This window comes from Vulpes vulpes, chromosome 14 (genome assembly GCF_048418805.1).
Source record: "Vulpes vulpes isolate BD-2025 chromosome 14, VulVul3, whole genome shotgun sequence".
In the NCBI taxonomy this organism is placed as follows: domain Eukaryota; kingdom Metazoa; phylum Chordata; class Mammalia; order Carnivora; family Canidae; genus Vulpes; species Vulpes vulpes.
Window position 1 is genome coordinate 25,305,180 of NC_132793.1, and position 23,237 is coordinate 25,328,416.

The 23,237-nt window shown below is 46.9% G+C and overlaps 1 protein-coding gene across 2 annotated transcripts in view; it reads right to left on the minus strand.

Annotated features, from left to right (window-relative positions):
• Positions 1 to 234: 234 nt before the first annotated feature.
• Positions 235 to 23,237, minus strand: part of BPIFB4 (BPI fold containing family B member 4) — a 29,096-nt gene continuing 6,093 nt past the window's right edge. For both annotated transcript variants that reach the window (XM_026009886.2, XM_072736109.1), the window contains exons 6-17: positions 23,092 to 23,235; positions 21,729 to 21,792; positions 21,201 to 21,261; positions 19,881 to 19,972; positions 18,078 to 18,281; positions 16,541 to 16,594; positions 13,370 to 13,540; positions 11,450 to 11,517; positions 10,092 to 10,134; positions 8,304 to 8,367; positions 6,049 to 6,125; positions 235 to 2,319 (exon numbers count right to left, since the gene is read on the minus strand). In XM_026009886.2, coding sequence (XP_025865671.2) covers positions 2,296 to 2,319; positions 6,049 to 6,125; positions 8,304 to 8,367; positions 10,092 to 10,134; positions 11,450 to 11,517; positions 13,370 to 13,540; positions 16,541 to 16,594; positions 18,078 to 18,281; positions 19,881 to 19,972; positions 21,201 to 21,261; positions 21,729 to 21,792; positions 23,092 to 23,235 — 1,066 coding nt within the window. In that variant the 3' untranslated portion in view covers positions 235 to 2,295. The remainder of the gene's footprint in view (positions 2,320 to 6,048; positions 6,126 to 8,303; positions 8,368 to 10,091; positions 10,135 to 11,449; positions 11,518 to 13,369; positions 13,541 to 16,540; positions 16,595 to 18,077; positions 18,282 to 19,880; positions 19,973 to 21,200; positions 21,262 to 21,728; positions 21,793 to 23,091; positions 23,236 to 23,237) is intronic.

A 23,237-nucleotide genomic window follows, 5' to 3' on the forward strand; every position in this document is an offset into this window, starting at 1 on the left:
ACCAGCACTAACCACAGCAAGCACAGATTGAGCACTTACTGTGTGCCTGCCTCAGTGCTAAGCACCTCATGGGAAAAAAATCTCATTAGATAGCTGCTGCACACTTAGAGTGTGATAATGATTATCAATATCCACTTTACAGACGGGAGAACCAAAGTTCAGAAGGCTGAGGGCCTCACCAAGTCAACAAAGTGACAGAGGTCGAAGTTGAGCCTCATCCTCCCAACTCCAAGATTCTTATTCCTTTTCTTTTTTTAATTTTATTTATTTATTTGACAGAGAGTGAGAGAATGATCGTAAGCGGGGGGGGGGGTGGGGGGGGGGAGGTGGCGGGGGAGGGAGAAGCAGACTCTCCACTGGGCAAGGAGCCTGATGCAGGGCTCAATCCCAGCACCCGGGGATCATGACCTGAGCTGAAGGCAGACACTTAACTGACTGAGCCACCCAGGTGCCCCCAAGATTCTTGTTCTTTAATGACCTCCTGATGCCAGAGTTGAGCTTAGTGATGCATAAAGCTGTCCTGTGGCAGGGGAACCTCTATGTAGAATGCAGCGTGATGATTTTTAATGTGAAGACAGTGGCTCTTCCTCTCACTGTCTGGCAGACAGGTTTTCTAGGAGCCTTTGGGTGGGGGTTAGAGGAACAGGTGCTCTGAGAGGACAATACATGGGCAGGGGCTAGATTTCATTGAACCTCTCATCATCATTGGGCTTTATTTCTAGAAACCAAGGGCATGCTTGTAAAGAACCAGGCTTTTGAGCCTCCTTGCTCATTTTCTGGGCTGTTGCTGCATCTGTGCCTCCTTTGTTTGCAGCTGAAGGCATGATGATGCCTTGTATTTCTGTAGACTCTCTATGCAACAGAAGTTTCACTATCCCCCTGCCCCAGCTATGTCTCCAGTCTCATCTTCTCAGGAGGACACAGGAGAGTGTGGAAGACATTACTTGTGCTCACCAATATATCTGGTTTTCCTCCCCTTCCTCACTATAAGAAATGATCACACTTCCCTCCTCCTGAAGGTCAGGCAGAGTCATGTGACCTGCTGCAGCTAATGAAACGTAAGTGGAAGTGATGTGCCTCTCTTCTTAGTAGATGCACTGAAGTAGTGCTGGGGTGTGACTCTATGCTTTCTTCCTGCTGAGGACTGCACACCTTTAGGGCCAAATTTAGCCTGGAACTTCTCCCTGTAGCTTATGAACAGGCCCAGTGTGGTGGGTGGTTAAAGCATGGGCTTTGGAGCTAAATCATCAGGTTCCAACTCCAGCTCTGCCACTTTGCAACTGTGTGACCTTGGGCAAGTCCCTGCATTTCTTGGTGTCTCGATTTCCCCACCTGCAAAATAGGGACCCAAAAGGTACCTACCTTATGGTGCTCTCATGAGGTTAAATGAGATCAAGTCACAAAGCCAGAGTACAGGGCTCAGCAGGTAGAAAGCCCTTGATGAACATGTGCTCTCAGAAAGATGGGACAGAGAGTCTTTTTTTGGGTCCCTTTAACCATTCCCTGGGACCTGGGATACACCTGTCCACCCTTCTGGACCTGAGCAAGTCATGTTGGGAACACAGAAGAGGAGAGGATAGAGAGGGGCAGCTGGAAGCCAAGAAAAGAGTGAAGACCCTTGTCATCATGGCACACAGGAGCTAGGCTGGCTATAAGGCAATCCCTCTGGCAGTGTGAGGCCTGAGGATTCTGACCTTGTTGCTTCTGAGTCTGGGCCCCCTCCATGTGCTGAGGTGTGATGGGAAAACTGAGGCAAGAGGAATCAGCTAAACTGAACCCTGAACCAAGGCAGTGAGAACTGAATTAAATCTCTTCCTGTCCATCTGTAGGGTCCTCAGAGGTGTCTGATATTTTTCAGTCATGAGTTGAACCATCCTCCATCAGCTCATAGCTACAACTGCCAGGTGCCCCCAGTGCAGCCATGGAGGGAAGAAACACCCACACCCTGAGGGAGGGTCCTCTGTGGAGACTTGCCCCAACTGCAGGGAAATTGGCATCTTTTATTGAAAGTGTAAAGTGCGCAGTGTGGAGTCTGGCATGGAGTCCAAGAGGTCTCAAACCACCAGGGGACCTCCATCCCAATGCAGGGGCTGCCCATAAGATTATTTGCCAGAAGAGTCACTGGTTGGTTACCTTCTTGGGTTGGGGGCAGGTGGGAAGAGGGTTGGGAAGCTTGGGAGGGATTTGTTGTTTGGGGTGGAAAGGACTCAGAGCTGGAGACTGTGTCAGGCAGAGCCTTTCCAGGGCTAGCTCTGGCTTCTTCTGGGGCTGCAGTAGCATCTCTGCCTCTGTCATTCAGGCACTCAGCACCAGAAGGTCCTTGGAGGTCAGAACAGAGAACCCAGTTAGTGGAGGAGATGGCTTCTGCTTAGAACCTCAGCAGTCAGCTGTCTGTGGATTGGGTAAGGCACATTTCCGGGAGCAAGCAACCGTGAACAATGAAGATTTATTGGGATTAAAGGGACCCGAGGAGCACCCTGGCCATGTCGTTAGCTTGCCCAGTACAGGAGACCTAAGGCAAGACCCTTCCCTCCCTGCCTCTCATCTCCTTCTTCCCCCAAATAAGGGAACCAGTCTTGAGCCTCAGTCCACATTCTTCCAAAATCAATTTTCATAACTAAAAACATCTACAACAAAGTAAATAATGGAGTTAACCCATAGAATGAAATAAATACCCATAAGTCTGTACTGATATAAATCATTGGGTAAATAAACTAATGGAGGAGAAGGGATGGCTCTTCCTTGTAGAAAAATTTCAACTAATAAATGTGGAAGGAGTGATAGCAATAGAAAGTCTCCATTAGGCAGATTCCACAGTAATAACTTGCAGACAAGAACCATCAAAGAATGGCAAAATGAGTGGAAGAAAGTGTGGTGAGAAATAGGATATTTGAGTAGTTGTCTCCAACTGTCTCCTCATGAGATATTTATCAGTTACAATGGGAAAAATAGTAACTTAAGTGGGAAAACTGGCAGGGACTTCCTTGACCACATGATCAAAGTCAGTATCCCCAGGAATAAGACACTGACATTGCGTGCCCCCCATGTGGTGCGCTGAGAGGGGCACAGCATCCCTTCAGTGGCATTCTTGCCAAAAATAAATAACCTCAATCTAATCATGAGAAAACATTGGTCAAATCCAAGTTGTAGGACATCCCACACAATGGGCCAGACTCATCAGAAATGTCAAGGTCATAAAATACAAGGAAAATTTAGGAACTCTCACACATCAGAGGACACTGTCGCATACTTGGATCAACAGCCAAGTGCAAAGCAGGATCATGGATCCTGAACCAGACAAAGGACAGTAGTGGGAAAACCATTGAGGAAGGTCTGTAGATTAGTTAATAGTTTTATATCAATGTGAACTTCCTGATTTTGATCATTATACTCTGGTTATAGAAGATGCTAGTGCTACACAAGAAACTGAGTGAAGAGTATTCTAGTACTCTCTGTACTATTTTTGCAGCTCTCCTATAAGTCTAAAATTGTTTTTAAATGAAAACTTAAGGGGTGCTTCAGTGTCTCAGTCAGTTAAGCATCTGCCTTCAGCTCAGGTCATGATCCTAGGGTCCTAGGATTGAACCCTACATTGGGCTCCCTGCTCAACAGGGAGTCTGCCTCTCTCTCTCTCTCTCTCTCTCTCTCTCTCTCTCTCCATCTCACCCTATGCTCATGGTCTCTCTCACACAAAAACAAATAAATAAATGAAAATCTTTAAAAAGATAAAGTTAAAATAAAACGTTAGATCCATATAATAATAACAAGAAGGAGAAGAGGAGGAGGAAGAGGGGGAAGAAGAAGAAAGAAAAGAAGGAGCAGGCATCTAAGTAGCTCAGTTGGTTGAGCGCCTGACTCTTGGTTTCAGCTCAGGTCATGATCTCTGGGTCAGGAGATGAGCCCTACTCTGTGCTCAGCAGGGAGTCTGCTTGAGGTTCTCTCTCTCTCTCTCTCTGCCCCTGCTCCTCCCACCATGTGCACGTGCACACACTCTCTCTCTTTCTCTCAAATAAATAAATAAATAAATAAATATTTAAAAAGAAGAAGGAGAAGAAAGTAGTTATCATTTATGGAGGCTGTACAAGATCAAGACTGGGCTGGGTCTTTATTTTTAAAGCTTATTTATTTAAGTAATCTCTGGAGCCAGTATGGGGCTTGAACTCATGACCCCAACTCACATGCTCTACAGACTGAGCCAGCCCGGTGCCCCAAAGCTGGGTCTCAGTAGTTCTGCACCTTTCAGATCCAGCACCCTCATTTACATTTTATCACCGTTATTTGTGCTGTCTCCTTTAATATTCTGAAATGAAATTCATAATCTATATAATCTACTTACAGCCCTTGTTGGAATATAAAGAAATAAAATCATCCCCACTGATTTAAAAAAGGCCCTTAGGTTGGGAGGGGGCTTGCAATACAGCCCCAGTCGAGAACCACTGGTTGGAACTGCGTCTATTATTCCAGTACAAAACCGACTTCTAACCAGCTGAGTGACTTGGGCAAATGGCCTACCTTTTCTGATACTTGGGTCCTTCATCTATGATGTGTGGGCAAGCAGTGACCAGGCCATGCTGAGGCCCAAATGTATGTAAAACAGTGCATGGGGCACAGTACATGCTTGGGAAATGGGATGATGATGATGGTGGTGGTGGTGGTGGTGGTAGTGTTGTGGTGATAAACTTGTGCCAATCCCATCTATATTTCCTTGCCCCGTTTTAAAAATGAATAACAGCATTAAAATGCTGTATCTCATTTAATTTCAAACTTGATGAGTGGACATTATTTTTCCCCATTTTCAGATGAGACTGAGGCTCAGAGCATTGCTGAGGTCCTACAAGAGCTCAAGAGATGGGACCACCCACGAGCACTGTCCTACATCTGACCCCTGCCCACACTGCCCCTCCAAGGTCACTGCCCACCTCCCCTCACTGCCCCCCTGAGGCAGTAGGGGGACACCCCTGGGCTGAGACCCAAGCCTGGCAGTTGTGTGAGGAGCTGGGCTCTCTGCATACCACTGGACGCGGTATGGATGCGGCCACCTTTTGAAAGGAAATTGTCATTCTGGAGCAAAGGCCCATTCTTTCCATTTCTGGGAGTATGTTCTAAGGAACATATTGAATCCTGAATCCAGAAACAGGTTTGTGAACCAGGATGTTCACTACAGGATTCCTTATCATAACGAAGACACTGATAATGACGGACACTTCTAGGATGTTTTCTATGTGCCTGGGGCTGTATAAGGCACTTTACAGTAGAATCTCATTTTATTCTAAAAGCAGCCCTTTGGGGAGGTGCTATGATTAACCCCTTTACACAGGTAAAAACTGAGACGTTAAGTGGCTTGTTCAGGGTCGCTCAGCAGAATCAGAATTGGAACCCAGGCCACATTCTTTAACACTAATGCCCTACTGAGTAAAGTCATGTTTAAAAATAAACCTCCAGAAAGATTGGAATGAAAAAGAGCTAAGTGGTCATTTCTAGGTTGCAAATATGTATCCCCGAGGATAAATGTGTTTGTTTAATCTTTCCTGTATTTTCCGAATTTCAGGTAATGAGCACATGTGGCTTTCATAGTGGCAAAAAGACCTTCTGCATTTGAATGTCAAGGCACCTACCAAGATTATAATTAGCAATTACTTCAGGAATATTTATCCAAAGGCCCATCGTCCCACTGGCTGGGAGAGATCTGCAGGGGCCAGGACTGTACATTTTATTCACTGCTGTATTCCCACCTCTTTGCACATCGCCTGGCACTCAATAAAAGTTTTTCCAATGAACTACAGGGCACTTCCACTGTGGGCAAGCCCCTTACTGCTCTGAGCCTCAATATTCCCATCTGCAACATGGGAGCAATGACGTCTGTCATGAGGATGAAAGGTATGGTGGATGGGGAAAGGGTTCTTAAGGGTTCTTCAGCCTTGTTTCTTGTTCCCTTAGCGCCCCCCTTTGACGGAAGAGGCCCCTGATGCCCCACCCTTCCACTCCCTTCTCTTCCTCCCAGCTCCTGGGCATGGAGCCGAGAGCAGAACAGAATGCTTCTCCCCTTACCTCCAAGACGTCGATGTCTGCATTGCTGAAGTCAATGTTGAGGATTTTGGGGAGAGGGACACCAGAGCCCAACACAGCTGTGAAATGAAACAACAGCCAAAGGGTCAGGCATAGTCAGCATGGCCAAGAGGCATTACAGGAGGCCACGGGTATTTTCAAGGAGACCAGCCATTTCTTTTCCATCTCTAGGCCTTTGTCCTAGCAGGTGCTCCTGCTCGGAGCACACTCCCTCACCCTTGCCTGCCTGCCCAGTTTCTGAACTTTCCAGGAGACTCTGGATGTCACCTCTTCTGTGAGATTTCCCCCACCCCAGACCAAGCAACCCTGGGCTCCTGCCATTCCCTTGAACTGCCCCCTATCGTTACAGAAATTAGTTCTCTGTTTCCCTATCTGTCGCTTCTACCCAGATTGTGAGTTTTTTTGCAGGCAAGGAGTATGTCCCCAGCATCACCCAGCCCTGCACTGGGCACAGAGGAAAGGACAGGTGTTCGCTGAATGGAAGCATCTGTATATGGAGCCCCAACAAGTGACCACCATGGGCTGTATCATTTGCTTTTAGATTGTCAGAACTTACACAGATTTATTTTGTTTCATGTTCTGGGAAAGAAGGAAGAAAGGAAGGAAGGAAGAAAGGAAGGAAGGAAGGAAGGAAGGAAGGAAGGAAGGAAGGAAGAAGGGAAGGAGGCAGGGTGGAAAGGAAGGATGAAAGGGTAGGTGGGGGTAACTGACTCAAGTGAAGTTAAACAGATTTGCTAAAATAAATAAATAAATAAATAATAAAAATAAATAAATAATAAAAATAAATAAATAAATAAACAGGTTTTCTGCCTCCAGCAGGACTTTTCAGAAAATGAAGGACATTGCAAATCTAACCCAGAGCAAAATATTCAGAATTTCCCAAACTGGCTTGGCCATGGAACCCTCTTCTTAAGAGTACCTTAGGACTAATTTTTCATGGAACCCACTTTTGAATCATGACCCTGATCCAATATCTGACTTTTGAGAATGGTAAACTTCGTTGGAGTGAGAATGAAGGACTTGCTGCCAGATTCATACCACCTCTTGGTGACCAAGCTGGGTGGAGAGTCTCCACCTCTTGCCTCAAAGGCCAGCCCAGCCCAGCCTGGCTCCTGACATCATCCTCTCCCGCCAGGGAACATGCATGGCCTTGGTGACCAGGGCTTTCCTGTGATTCCAATTCAGCCTCCTCTGGTGACAGCTTCCAGGATAAACTTCTGTTTGACACAGAGAACTCCCCAAATGCACCCCGGCTGGTAGAGCTGATACCAGCCCCTCTCCATCCTCTCCTCTAGAAAGTGAAAGTGGGGAAAAGGAGGGTGGGGGTGCATTGGCAGAAATGGTGGGGGTAAGGTTTCCAGGTACAATGGGGTTCAGCTCTCCTAGCCTCCAGTAGCCCCCGAGTTCAGGAAGCTTCCTGATAACATCCCAGAGGTACCACAGAGAGGAGGAATCATGCTCGGTCCCATCCTTTTGTGAAGCTGGACAAAGAATACCCTCTCACTGATAACATGGCTGCCTATAGGTCAGATGCTGGGTTAGAAGGCTTTGTCAGAGCAACTTTAGCTTTATCTGTACTGAATGAACATTTTTTACAACAATAATGTATTCATATAGTCCCTGTATAAGTAAAATTAAATACATGATTAAGAATCAATCAGGGACCCAACAATGTGAATATACCTAGCAATATTAAGCTTGTACCTAAAAACAGGTAAGAAGGTAAATTTCATGTTATATGTGTTTCACCACAACTAAAAATAAACACTAAAAAAAATCAGGAAATACCTTGGATTATATTTTTTCTTTAATGGAGAAAAAAAGAGTTTAGAAGAAAGTATGACCAGATGTTGAGATTAATTGCCTCTGGGAGGTGAGATGTTACTTTCTAAGCTGTTCTGGGCTTTCTATAACTTACACACATATCATTTTCATATGTAATCAGAAGTTTACATAGATAACCAGAAAAACAAAACAATCAGCCAGATAAGGAAGAAGGGGGAGGAGGAGAAGGAAGAGGGGGAGAAGGAGGAAAAGAAGAAGGAGAAGAACACAGCAGAAGCAGCAAACAAGGAAGTTGATGGACCCAGACAACATTTGCATTCAGAGGGTTAAATAAATAAGCTTAAAATGAAGGTCTCAGAAATACTGTCGAGGCAGAATGGTTGTGTGTCAAATATGCCCAACAAACCAGCAGCCGCCAGGTCCCCAAGTTATGCACGTTCCTAAGCTCTCACCGTTCATGGCAGGCAGAAACGCCAGGTCAAAGATCTTCTCGACCAGCACTTCCAGGAGGCCAACCTGCAGGAAAGAACGAGAACTCAGCCCAGGCAGGGGTTCACTTGCTCGGATCCCCAGGGCTCCTTGAGGCCCTGCGCTGTGGCCCAAGCAGGAGGCGTGGAGCTGCTCAGGGAAAATCTGGCAGCTGCTGTGACTCCAGAACCACCCAGTTGGACAGCAGCAAGGCACATCTGTCCACCTGCTGTCTGTGCAGTTGAGGAGACTCAGATCCAGAGCAGGGCAAGCTCCAGTCCAAGACTTATGGTGAGGCAGGGACTGGGGGAGGCCCAGGGCACGTAGTCTCTGGTGGCTTGCTCTGCAGCCACCATGGTGTCATGCAAGGCCCTTGGACTTGGGCTGTGTAGCCAACGCTCCAGGTTCCCAGCCTGGTTCAGTCTCTACAGGCCTCTGGTAAGTTTCCCTCACCTCTCAGACCCTCAGCTTCCTCAGCTGTAAAATGGGCCGGCAAGCCCAGCTTGCAAGGATGCAGCGAGGGGTACAGGCGGGTCAGGTAAAACGCCCAGCCTTGAGACTTTTCATGTGTGTGCACTCCTAACTTCCCTAAGCATAGGTTTCCACATCTGAAAACAGGAGGAAATAATACTTCCCTTGTATAGTGGTTGTAAAAGCCAAATGTAAACTCCTCTATGTAAAGCACCTGCCTTGGGGTAGTACCACATGGTAGGACAGTGACAGAGCAGGGGACTTTTATCCTAGTGCTGTGACCTTGGACAAGTCACCCAACTTCTCTGCATTTGGCTGCCTTATTTGGAAAATGGGTTAATAATTGTACCCAAATCATAAGTTTGTTGGGAGGATTAAATAAGAGAAATTTGTTTAAAAAAAAAAATTTAATTTGGTGCCCAGGGCCAGTCTTTGTTGTCCCAGAAATATTCTCTAATTTCACACTGTGTGAGTTTCTTTTGCTGCTTGGACTCCAGAGATTTCAGTTTTGGTCCCAGCTTTGCCCCAACAACCAGCTGTGACGCTTGTCAGTGCCCAGCCCTGGGGCCCAGTTTCTCCATCTATAGAATGAAACTGGTGACACCAACTCCATGGGTTGTAGAGGCCGGGGTCAGAAAAACTCAAAAATAGGCAACACAATGGATATTTGAGTTCCTTTGCCCATGTGGAAATCTCACCCAAGCTCGTTTGGGAAAGCAAGCCTCTGTTAGTCGTCAATTTGTAAAGAAAAGAGGGGGCATTTCTAGAGATTTCAGTGGTGTGGGGGACCCAAGAATAAACAAAGAGATGATGAAACAGGACCAAACCCTAGAAGCTGAGCATCTCCGATTAGAAAAGCAGAATTCCAGAGCGTGGTGGTAAAGTGTGGTTAGAAATAAACCCAGCCTGCTTGCTAAGGCTCAGAGTGGGTTGGCATTGCTCAAGATTACATGGGAGTGGCAAAACCAACCCCCCCCCCGTGTGGCACCCCCCCATCCAGAGAGGCAGGGGTCTCCCATGGGACATGACTGACCCTATCACCTCCCCTCCCTGGAATGGAGGGATTTGGGCCAAGTTGTCTCCAAGGGAATAGTCAGTAAAACGGAGCAGCCTCACAGGCAGAGTTGGAGCTGTGAGTCAGTAACTCTGTCCCCTCCCTGCCTTTGTGGGCCTCAGTTTCCCCACCTGTAAATAAGGCCTGACAGAGATGATGCCAATGCTTTGGCATCCGCAGACTCCCTGGGCCCCAGCCAGCATCCCAGAAAGGGATGCCATTCCCTTCCTCTGAGCTTAGTACTTACATCAAAGTTGCCTACGTTTGAGGTTCTGAGGTTGAGGTGAGTCCTGCCAATAAAGCAAACAGCCCGTTAGAAGTAGTGATTGCCTGAGAATCATAAGAGGTTGTATTTCAATAAACTATCAGAAGCCCCCCTCCACCAACATCTCACAAAGACCTCACCTGACCCCGGAGGCAGTTAATGAGATCAATGTCGAGCTCCGCATATTGAGCTCTATGTACTGGATGTGATGCTCAGGCTTTTATATCATACACAGTAGCCACCTTATCTGAGATTTCATTGTCCGAGGCTTCAATGACCCGCGCTCAGGGGCAGCCTCCAGAGACAATCTCCCTTCTGACGTGTTGTCCAAAGGTCAATACTAGCCTGACATTTCATTACAGTGCCTACGTCATTCACCTGACTTCATCTCATCACGTGGGCCTTTTATCATCTTACACCATCACAAGAAGAAGGATGAGTATAGGGGTGCCTGGGTGGCTCAATCAATTAAGCATCCAACTCTTGATTTCAGCTCAGGTCATGATCAGGGTGGTGAGATCGAGCCCTGTGTTGGGCCCTGCACTGAGCATGGAGCCTGTTTTTCCTTCTCCCTCTGTTCCTCCCTCAGCTTGTGCTCTCTCTCTCTCTCTCTCTCTCAAATAAATAAATACAATCTTTAAAAAAAAAAAAAGGATGAGTATAGTACAGTATTTTGAGAGAAACAACATTCACATAACTTTTATTATAGTATATTGGTATAATTGTTTTATTATAAGTTATTGTTGTTAATCTCTTACTGTGCCTAATTTATACATTTATAAGACATACTCAGGTATGTCTGAGTAGAAAAACACTGTGTAGCCAGGGGGTGGTACCAGCTGATTCTTCAGGCATCCACTGGGGGTCTTGGAACATATCCCCTGCGGATAAGGAGGGACTGCTGTACACAAGGCCCTGAGGCAGCAAACCCACCTCTCCAAGCCCTAGTTGTTTCTTCTGTAAGATGGGAGAATAATAATCCCAAATCTGCAAGGCCATTGCAAGGCTAAACAAGATAATGCCTATAAATACCAAGTGCAAAGCTGGGCACATCATCATCATCACATCCATCGCTATTATTATTGATATAGTAGTTGTTGGCGGTAGGTCCTTTCTATTCAGCTCACAGCATCACCCACTCTGCCCAGATCTCACCAGTGGTCTTAGCAGTCACAGCCCAGTTTCATCCTTGCAGACTCTCAGATTTACCCAGCCCTGACAGCCATGCAAGGGGACCTCTGGTGTCCTCCCGGGTGTCCCTTCAGGAGCCGGCACCAGGCACGGCAGCACCAAAGAGAACTTTCTGAGCAGCAGGAGCCTGAGTCTGCAAACCTCCTTACTTGTCCAGCTTGGCGTCGATCATGAGCTTATCTCCCTCTACGGAGAACATGGCCAAGAGTTCTGTGTCCTGGAGGAAAGGAGAGGAGAATGAGGCACCGCTGCTCTGTGTGCCAGGAGCTGGCTAGGAGCTGTATGAACACAGTTGTCCCCCGGGATCTTGGTCAAACCTCCTTTTACGAGTTGAGACCCCAGTAATGCTCCCTAAATAATGGATATGCCCCCTCTGGAGGGAAGGGTTGAGAATAATAAATTGCCTATGTTTGCTGACACGTGGGTTGCTTTCAAGTAAGTCAGCAGAGCCAAGTGAACATTCCTCAGAAAGATACTATTGCAGGGAGCAGTGATTGCTTGGCTGGTGGCGGTGTCTGAGCTGTCTCAGAGCGGGTGGGGAGGCCTGCAGCCTATGAAACCTGCTCCAGATGAGCCAATGCAGATGGGATTGGGCACCCCCAGTGTCAAGCACAACTACCCCTCACCACCCCCAGCAGAGGGCATAAAAGGTCCAGACTCAACCCCTCTCCAGCAGAAGCCTTATTATAGGAAAGTCCCTCTTTGCTTGCCTCCTTCCCCCACCAAAAACATAAAATAAAGTAAATTAGCCTAATGAAAAAAAGGAAGCTCCAACACATTCAGGTGATGTTACTGCTAATAGTAACAATTATTGGGATGATAGAGTGGGAAGGGGCCAGACCAGGCAGGGCTGGAGAAAAGTCATGGCTGCATCTTAGGGGCACTGGAGAGTCATGGCAGGGCTCTGAGCTCAATCATACAACATTTGGGCGATTGATAGAAAAATTTTCACACAGTCAGAACTAATCAACAAGGGGCAGCCATTTCCATTCCCTGGATGAGAACCAACCCTTTTAATCTGGCATCTGATGATGCCCAAAAATGACTCCCAACACACTGTAACTTGGCATGCTCTAGCCAAGAATACCTACTTCCCAGATTAGAGGTGGCTCATTTAGTCTTGAGCACTGGGAAGAGAGACTGAGAAAACATAGCAGGGGGAACAGAACCCCAAGTGTCTGAATCTAAAGGTTTAACCACTGAAGGAGAAATGGCATTTAATACAGCCCATTGTTTCAACAAATATTTACTGAGCATCTACTGTGTGTGGGACCCTATGCTAGGCTCTGAGGATCCTGTAGTGAATAAGACAATTTGCATCTCTGCCCAGCAATAAACTAACAAACGCATTGTATAGTGACAGGTTAAGAACCAAGTAAAGCAAGGGTGGCAGAGACAAGAGAGAGAGAGAGAGAGAGATGGGAGAGGATATTTTAGATAACTGGTCTTGTGAAAACCTCTCTGGGGAGGTGACATTTGAACAGAGACCTAAAGGAAATGGGAAGTGAGTAATGAAGAGACCTGGGGAAAGAGCATTCCAAGTAGAGGAAACAGCATATGCAAAGGCCCCGGGGTGGAGCTCCACCTGGCATGTTGGTGAAATAGCGAGGAGCTGAAAGGTAACCAGGGATGATCTAGAAGAATTTTATGGGTTATTGTTAGGGGATTGATTTTTGTTTCAGGGTTGAAAGGAAATATTTTGAGAAAAGGAGCCACATGATTTTAAGAGGATTCTTCTCTATGAAATAACTGGAGATTATTGTATTTGTATCTGTCTCCTGCTAGGTACCAGGGACATGAGAAACTTATGACATGACAGGTTCTTCTCCAAGTATCTTACTAATGCCCTTACTAATGCTGCCATCCCCACAAAGTAGAGGAGAAAATCAAGCCCAGAGAGAGGGAGTGATCCACCAAAGTTCACACAGCTAGAAGTGCTAAAGACTGGATTTGAATCAGATCATTTGGCCCCGTGTTGCGCTTGTAGTCACTATGGTTGGTAGCATGGAGATTTGAAGGGATCTGGGGACTTAAGATCACATGGCACCCCCACACACACTGACACTCACCACATCAATGAGGCAGATAGTGGTCTCAACGTCATTGGGCTGGGAGACCATGACCTCAGAGGTGGCAAACACCTTCACCAGTGCCTTGTCCTTCTGCAGCGTCACCGAAGGTGGGTTTGGCACCTGGATCCTGATGGTGAGTGGGCGGGACTCAGGGTACTGCTGGAACACCTAGGGGTGGACAGCAGGCCTGAGTGAGTGGGGCCCTGGGTAGTGAGGGTGCCTGGTGGGTCATTGGCCAATCTCTAAACACATGGCACAGGGTCTCACATCGGGCACCTTCAGATCCAACAGCACTGCTCCAGCCCTACACACCACATGCAAAGACTCTCACCTGCTGCCGGGTTTGGGCAGGGGGCTGCCCTCTCCGAGCCTCTCACATAGGGTTACTGGGAGAATTAACTGTGGGGGTGACAGCAAAGCTCCGAGCTCAACACCTGATGCCTGCAAATGCTAGAATCTGCTGCTGAGCAAGATGGGTTCACCTGGACATTCATGATTGTATCAAATCATCGCAACAGTTCCACAGGGTATTTTTTCTCCATGTTACAGATTTAAAAATTGTAAAAAACTGATTAAAAAAACTGAGGCTCAAGCAAATTGTCCAAGACTACCAGGAGAGCTGAGGTTCCCGCACAGGAGTATGTCACTCAGAAGCCCAGGGCCTTCCTCCCCTCCTGCTCCCTCTGGATACCCCACTTGGAACAGAAAGTCCACAGTTTGGGGTGCCTCACAGTGAAGTCTCAGAGCAAGGTGTAACCTACCTGGATTTGCTGGGGTCTCAGGAGACCCACTAGAGGAGGAACCTGAGCCTGTTTGCTGCAAATGGACTCCCCAAAAGCTAATTAGCTAAAGGGATAATTCATCAGACAATCAGTTCCCATATTTGCTAAATAATTGCTTTACCAAAAAATTTACTTTAAGGAACACTCTTCTTTTTTTTTTTTTTTAAGATTTTATTTTTAAGTAATCTCTACACCCAAAATGGGTTTTGAACTCACAACCCAAGGTCAAGAGTCACATGCTTCTGACTGAGCCAACCAGGCATCCCCAAGAAACACTTTTCTTAAATATATTAAATGAACATAAATATATGGGAAAAACTACACAGTTACTTTAAAAAGAAATTCATAGGGATCCCTGGGTGGCGCAGCGGTTTGGCGCCTGCCTTTGGCCCAGGGCGCGATCCTAGAGACCCAGGATCGAATCCCACATCAGGCTCCTGGTGCATGGAGCCTGCTTCTCCCTCTGCCTGTGTCTCTGCCTCTCTCTCTTTCTCTCTGTGACTATCATAAATAAATTAAAAAAAATTTAAAAAAAAATAAACTAAAAATAAAAAGAAATTCATATAAATGGAAACTTCCATGTGCAATGAGGCAGTGTGAATCCTGGTCTTGAGAAGACTCTATTCATTTTCTTGAACACATTCAAGGTGAAATTCTTTTGAACAAAGCCTTTTGATTGGTCTGTTAGCCAATCGGGTAAATTCAGTCAAATGACCACTCAGTGAAGTCAGCCTTTGGTAAAAGGGCTTTTGACAAATCAATAATTTGGTGACTTGTCTTTTCACAAAGGGATTTTCAGGATAGCTGGAGGGGCCTAGCCCAACATACACTGTTTCCAACAATTAGCAACAGTGGAGAGGTTACCTCAAACTCTGCCCCCTGCAGCAGGAGACCCAGGATGCCCCTCCCAGCTCTGATGAAGACTCTCCTGGTGACTCCGCCCCTAGTCTGAGTCCCCTTGCTACAGACTCAGCCCTAAGTCAAGGTCTGAGTCCCTGCTCTAGCCTGGCTCTGCCACTGCCACATTGTGTGACCTCTCTGAGCCTCTGTTGCCCTGTCTGTAAAATGGATTGATCCTCTCTTCTGGCCCCACTAAGGGCGGGGGTGGGGTGGTAATCAAAACCAAATAAAAAAGTGTATTATTAACTTTTTTTTTATAAGCTCTAAAGTGCAGTGCACGTAAGAAGTGGCCCAATAAATAAAAGGTCCAGCTGGCTGAGGGCTCTCCCTGCCTGCCTCCCAGGGCTGCGACTATTTACGACGTTAGATCACAGAGCTCGGCCATTCAGCTTCTAACCACATGAGGGCGATAGTGACCATTTGTTGAGTTGGGTCTCCCTTCCTGAATTACCACCAGAAACAGGTAGAACAGAGAAATGTCTAAAATGGTTGTAGATTACAGCAATCCTTTGAACCTGCGTGACACTACGTAAGAAGCTCTTTGCTGCCAGGTGCAGGGTAACAGGCTTGGGACCAGCGCTGGGACAAGAATAAAATTCCAGCTGTACACAGCTACTAATCTGACCGGAGCACATTTGTCCCCATCCCTTTTAAAAAGATTTTGTTACTATTAACAAGAACAATAATAGTGAGCATTTATCAAACGCCAGCTCTGTGCCTACATTCAAATCCCAGGTTCAAATCACACAATGAAGTGGGTGTTGTTATTCCCGTTTTCCAGATGAGAAAGCTGAGGCCCAGAGAAAAGTCCTTTGCCTACGGTAGTGTGGTTGAGACCTGCTAAGCTAGAATTCAAATTCATCTTTCTCTGCCTCCAAAACCTGGTTCTTCCCATCTTTTTTTTTTAAGATTTTATTTATTTATTCATGAGAGACACAGAGAGAGGCAGAGACACAGGCAGAGGGAGAAGCAGGCTCCCTGTGGGGAACCCGAAGCAGGACTCGATCCCAGGACCCTGAGATCACACCCTGAGCCAAAGGCAGAACACTCAACCACTGAACTGCTCAGGCATCCCTGGCTCTTCCCATCTAAGCCATCGTGCACCTGAATGTGCTCTGTATCTGCATCTTTACATGAATTATCACCTTCATCTCCCTTACTCTCCTAGACCAAGCTGTGGAATAACCATTAGCATCTTTTTTTGACAGATGAGGAAGCCAAAGCTCAGAGATATGAAGACTCTTGCCTGAAGGCACACAACAACAAAGTAGCCAGGCTAGGATTAGACCTGTGCAGGCTAGTCCACTGCTAGAGCTCTGAGTCTTTCCATCTCAACCCTCCATGCCCCCCACTTCATAGGGATTTGGGCACCATATCTTTGTCACTACCCATCCTAGTGCTGAGTGTGTCCTCTTCTGACCCAATTCCTGGGACAGCTAGAATGAGGGTAGGGCTGAAGACAAGGGGACACAGCTGCTTCACATACCTTGGGAATCAGAGCACCCAGCGTGGACGTGGTGAGAGGAGGAAGCTCTTCAAACTGCAAGACAAGAAGGGTCATGTGAACCCTGAGGCTATGGAGACAGACAGGAGTTGCTAATGCAGTTATTAAACTTCTACACACCCTCAAACAACCCCTGGGGGCATCATCTTCCCCTTAAAGACCCCTTAGGAGGCCCTGCAAGTCCAACAGCCACCACCATACTGATCACAGTAAGTCTTCTGTGGTTGAGTGGACAGGGCCAGCTACTTAAGCTCACCACAGACATGACTTTACAAAGCAGGAGGGAAGACCTGACTCTTTGTCCTCTAAACGTAGTTCTTGATTAAAACAAGGTGAGCCTCAGTGAGTCCATGTGCATAACCCAGTGTCCACTAAATGCATCATTCTGCCATAGCTCTGGAGAACCTATACTATTATCTCCTTAACGTTTTCTTTCAACTGACGTCCTTTTGAAAACCTCAAATACTAAAACATGGAAAGCCAGTACCGTTTGACAGAAAGAAATGGCAACTGGAAGAGTGAATACAATGAAAGCAAAATAACACCATTGCATTCTGCTTGGATATCATTGTCTGTGGAGGGCTAGGGCTAGGGGTGTGAGTTCTGTTTTCTCTGAGTTAAAAAGGGGACACTTGAAAGTGCAAGAGAGGGTTAATTATATACTAGCACCAAATGGAGACTTTCCTCTTGATGGAATCAAGATGGGTATAATTCATATGCTGTTTTTTTGGAGAACATATTATTCTTAGCAGATGCACACAAATTTATGGAGTGAAATGTCATGCTTCCAAAAACATAAATTGCTCAACAACAGTTAAGTAGCTAACTAGATGATAGACAGGTTAGATAGGTGGATGAATGAAAGGATGGATGGATAAGAAGATGGACAGAGAGAAGGATAGAGGGGTGGATGGGTGGATGGATGGATGGATGGATGGATGGATGGATGGATGGATGGATAAGTAGGTGGGTAAATGGGTGAGTAAGCAGATGGATGGACTGGTAGATAGGAAGCAAATATGGCAAAATGACTGGTGAATCTGGGTGAAGGATATTTGGGCATTAATTGTAACTTTACTGAAGGCTTGAAATTTTCATAAGAAAAGATTTGGAAAGAAAATTATTCTAGATTATACCTTATTCTTATATGTCATTTCATTTTTTAATATCAATGTTTACCAAGTAAAAGGATTCTAAGCATTTATATTGGGATACATATATAGGAATATATACTGTGCTTTTAAAGAAAGATTGGCATAAAATTAAATAGAACCGAATAGGGAGCAACTTTCTCATCATATGATTTGACATTACTTCATGCCGTGGGTGTGAATCACCTAACATCACTGTAGGCACCATGCTTTGGTAAACACTGACATAGTCAATCTATGAGTGGGGAATGGACTACTACTGTTGTTGCTTTAAAGCAATTTCCCCAAGGCTGTGGGAACTAGATAGGATCAATAGGGAGCTGTCTGCTGCCCAGCCCAGCCCACCTCTCGATGGCGCCATGACTCACCATGCCGTTGGTGATGTCAATATCCAGTGCCCCCTGCTTCTGCAGGAGGGCCAACACCGAGCCCAGGAAGTTGGCAGAAATGGCCAGTTGTGAGTTGGTGTTGTCGCCCATGGGGGGCAAGTCTGGCATCTTTTGTCTCGGACTCATGGCTGGCCGCCCCAGAGGGTAGTCAATGAGCTCTCCTCCAGCCTCCCCAACCAGAGTCTAGCGAAGCAAAGAAGGAAGGGGTCACAGGGGAGGGTACAGGGAGATGAGTGGAGGAAGAGACTGAGACTGGGGTAAGGTCCCGAATCTGCTGCCTCCAGGCAGCCTTCCTCGATTGAACCCACTGGGTCTGAGTTTTTTTTAATGACCCCCACGTCTTCTTCATTTGTGATGGAATGGAACCTCTTGCAGTTCTTACTTTATGACCACTAATAAAAAATACATCCTTTGCTTTAAATACATGTGTGACATAGATTCTTCCTCCCTCAGTCCTGCTAAAACGAGTTAGCATGTTTATGGATCTGCAAAATGCCATGGCGTATCTGCTCTCTAAAGACCAGGCACCTTTCCATGGACTACCGGTATTGTGTGATCTGACCCCCAAGGGATTTCACCACTTCACAGAGAGCCACTCTGCCCCTCCTGCCCTGGGCAGTCCCTGCCACCATCTCACTACCCCCACCGTGGCACCTTCCCACACACTATTCCCATCCCCCACACTCTTCTCTTGTTATGGCCCACTTCTGTGGCAGGTCTCAGCTTAAGTGTCACTTCCTCCATGAAGCCCTCCATGACCTCCCTGGGTACATCATATCTCCTTGTTTTAGGCTCTGATATCCTGGGACCCTCTTTCACCACGCTCATGATCTTTAATTGTGTATTCGTTTGAGCGACTCTTGGATGGCTTATCCTCTCCAATAGATTGTAAGCTCCATGAAGGCCAAGATTTTATCTTGCTCACCATTGCACCTCCAGCCCCAGCCCAGAATCTGGCAAACAGCAGGTATCCAACAAACATCTCTTGAATAAATATTGTTTATGAATACACTAGGTGTGATGTATATAGGTGCACAAGAATGCTGTGTATGTGGCAGCATAGGTGTGCATCTGCAGGTCTGTAACTGATGGAGCAAGGGGAGAAGTACTCATGCTGGTACAGCCCAGGGGAGGTACACATGCGTGTGCCCCATGCACAGTTAGGAGCCAGATTCAGTGGTGTGCTGGAACCAGCTCATGCCAGCTCAGAAGCTGTGACATTCTATGCATGTCATAGACGCCCACGCCCAACACTTCATTCAGTGATATCAAGTTGGTAGCTTGAAATTGGCCACGGTAGCAGTATTTAGATCATGGAAATCAGCAAATGCTACAAATTGGGACTTTTTTTTAATCATGGAGAGCCAGATGTTAGTACTTATCACTACTGGCCAGATTCATTCCTCCTGGAAACCCAAGCCCATAGTAGCAGAAGGTAGATTGCCTGGGCTTAGATCCCAGGCTCACATCTATTCACTGTGTGACCTTAGACAAGTGACTTAACTTCTGTGCCTCAGTTTCCTCAATAAAAGTTCACCTTATTATGTCATACGGTTGCTGTGAGGATAGCCTGAGTTAATCTACATAAAGCACTTATAATGTGCCTGGCAAGCAGTAAGTGTTGGCTGTGACAGTGTTTCCTGATGTGGCTCCTAGAGGGTCCTCAAGTCAGCAAATGAGGGCTCTGTTCCAACATTGCTTCCCATGAATTGAGTAGAAGCCCATGAGCCTGACGCTCATACCCGGGCCCACCTCCCCTTGCCCCAGGGCCCCGGCACTCACATTGAGGTCCAGCTCCAGAAATTCACCAGTCACAAGCGGGAGGCTGGAGAAGGTATACTGGACACTTCCCAATATCCCCAGAGGAACCAAAGCTGTAGGGAAAGATAGAGGTCACGGGGAGTCCCCTTGACCCTCCAAGATGCGTTCCCTCCTTGTGCCCCAAAGCAGGCAGTGCAGCAAGGTTCCAGCTCCAGACAGCATGAAAAGAGCAAGAGTTCTGGGTTCACATTCCAGCTCTGCCTCTTCCTTGCTGTGTGACCTCAGGCAAGAAGCTTCGCCTCCCTGAACTCCAATTTCCTCCTCTGTAAAATAGGCTTAATATAACTCTTAGGAATATTCTGTGGGATCCATGAGATTCTGGATATGGATAAGCTTTGTAAACTGTGAAGTACTGTGACCAGGGAAAAAGTTTTAAGGTTCCACAATATGGTGCTTAGTTGAAGCTGGGATTTCTCTGACTGCTTGTGACCAATAGCCCCATCTTTTGGGCTCTTCCTCCCTTGTTCCTGGCCACAAAGGGAGAGAATTTTACCTGTCTGCGAAAGCCATCCTCAAACTGCCTAGGGATCCCAAGAAATGGGATCACTACCTAAAGGGGCCTCGCTGCATGACTATAGAAACTATAACATAACATATAAGTTATAACATATAAGTTAGGTGTCTCCATTATGTTGGCCCATATGAAAGGAGATCCCTGGAACCAAGCTGTGCATGAACTATGGGGCAGGCTTGCCTTCAGGAATGTTCACTCAGAAATCTTGCATCAACTTGACAGGATGAGCACTAGGTGTTACACTATATGTTGGCAAATCGAACACCAATAAAAAAAACATACAAAAAAAAAGAGAGAGAGAAAGAAAGAAATCTTGGATCATGGAGTGGTACTGGAGCCTGGTACTGAGGACCTGGACAGTCTCCATGGTGTCTCCTGCTATTTGCTCTCCAAATCCTCTGTGGGCTGAAGCCAACCCCCCCATTTTAGAGATGAGGAAACTGGAAAGTCCTTCCAAGTCCATGCAGTTGTCAGGGCAGAGCCAGGGCTCAAAGCCAGACGCCCAGTCCCAGTCCAGAGTATTAGCTTCCAGGCCAGGTGGGAAGCTCCTCGTCCCAGGGGAGATGTCTGACACCAAGGGGAAAGGCCAGGTAGCCTCTCTCTTGTGACATCAACCACACCACGCTCCATGGGCCTATGAGAGGTCTACTGTTCCCACCATACTGGAACCTCTTCCCAGACATTCTATGTCCCCAGTGCCTTTCATGCTGGACCCAGATCAGGGCTGGTAAATGTTGGCTGAATGAAGCAAAGCAGGAAGCACTTACAGTCCACGAGACCCAGCTGGTCATTGACAAGACCCAGGACCACGTCCACAATGGGGCAGAGCTGTAGGGGGAGATGGCATGAGCATGTGATGGGGCTGGGGTGATCATAGATAATGATCATAACTAATAATCATAATAATGATCATAGGTAACATTTATCACCGTGGGCTCCATGCCGAGCACTGACCTTTCCCAGGGGGAAGGCTCTCTTATAATCTTCATTTTATAGATGGGAAAACCAAGACTCAGAGGGGGGATATGATTGTCACACAGTTTGGAAGTGCCCGAGCTGGGAGTCAAACTAGAAACTGCATGACTTTTAGTCTCCACTTCCCTATCTCTTCACTAATTTGTCCCTCCATATTCCTCCCAATGTCCTCCCCAGACTTCCAAGAACATGCCCCAGCTTCTGGCTTCCTCCATCCCTCTGGGTCACCTGCATGCCCACAGGGATGGAGGCTGGACTGTGGTCCCTCAGTCTGGGGAAAGTTTGTGCTTCTTGCTTCCTGTCTTGGGGTGGGTTCTTACCAAGTCAGGGAGGACGTTGGCCAGGACTCGGTTCACTAAGTTGTCCACGAGGTTGGGGAGAAGCCTGAGAAGAGAGGAGGGGGGAGGAGGAGGGAGCTCACCAAGCTTGTCTACATTCAGGGCCCCTAGTCAGGCCCTGAACAGCAAGAACTAGAAATTTGTTTTGAAAGCCAGAAGGATGGTGGCTGGACCTGACTGGACAGGCTACCCCAGCAAATAGTTTGACTTTTCATTCAATTCATTCACTCATCTGTCCATCCATCCATCCATCCATCCATCCAACAAACAAATGCTCCTGGAACTCTCCAATGGGCCAGGCCCAGGCCAGGATGTTCCTGAGTTATGAGTGCAAAAGTTGCTCCCTCCTGCTCATCTGCCCATCTAGAGGGCTGCTTGCCAGAGCTTTGTGCAGTCTGTCCAAAGAGAAATGAACCTCTTACTTTATCCAAGCACCTTAGCACTGTATCTGGTGCATAGTAGGTGCTCAATAAGCATATGTGGAAGGGAGGGGAGGAGAAACACTGGCCGGCAAAATGTGCTCATTTGGTCTGCAAGAGGAAATGAATCGTTGATGTTGAAAAGTTTGGGAGCTAGGGTGGGTTCTACCAACAAGGAAACAGGTCCAGAGAAGTGGTACAGGGCAAGTTTAAGTGCATCACCTAGCTATAAACTAACTGTCCTAACCAACAAGTTAAGGGCGGGGGGAGGCAAGAGATCATAGTATTGATTCAGAGACAAGACATGTAGATGGGCAGACAGACAGACTTTTAAGGCAAGAGTTTGTTTCCTGAGGCCCTGCAGTGACGAGAAGGTGGCTATCCCAACACAAGGTGTCACCGACAGCTTGGTCGCTTAAAGATCCATCCTCCCTGCCCCCACTGAACACTGCCCTGTGTTTTGGTCTCCTTTTTAAGTGGATTCATACCTTATGGGGCCTTGCCTTGGTTTCAATTCTCGTTGGGTGATAGGGCCCTTGAGAAGCACATGCACGTTTATCCACACATGGGTGCGTGTATGTACATACATGTGGGGGCGAGGGATAATTTGAATTTAATCTGTGTACATTCAGGGCACAGACTGTTTTTCTCTTTCTGGGAAATTATCCAGCAGATACATCGGTCCACATTTAAAATGCACATAAATGGTTATTCATTGTAACCTGCTGGTCAGAGCCGAAGATTAGACAAATTGCAATGTCCCCACACCAGTGGACCGGATCAATAAACAGAGGTGCTCAAGGAACAGTGGAGGCGAGGTTTGAACTGCAGGCTGCTTCTAGAGCCTTTGCTCATGACCATCTGGTTTGTCAAAGACAGACCACTGCACCTTCCCCCCAGGCACGCCGCTGCCCACTGGTACTCACCCTCGAAGCAGCTTGACTTTAATACCTCCCAGGAGGGTGTCACATCGCTCAATAACTAGCCGAGGGTAGCCTGTGCGGTCCATGGTCAACCGCACCTTGGCCGTTATGTTCACTTCCACGGCGATGTCCAGGAAGCCAATGAGACT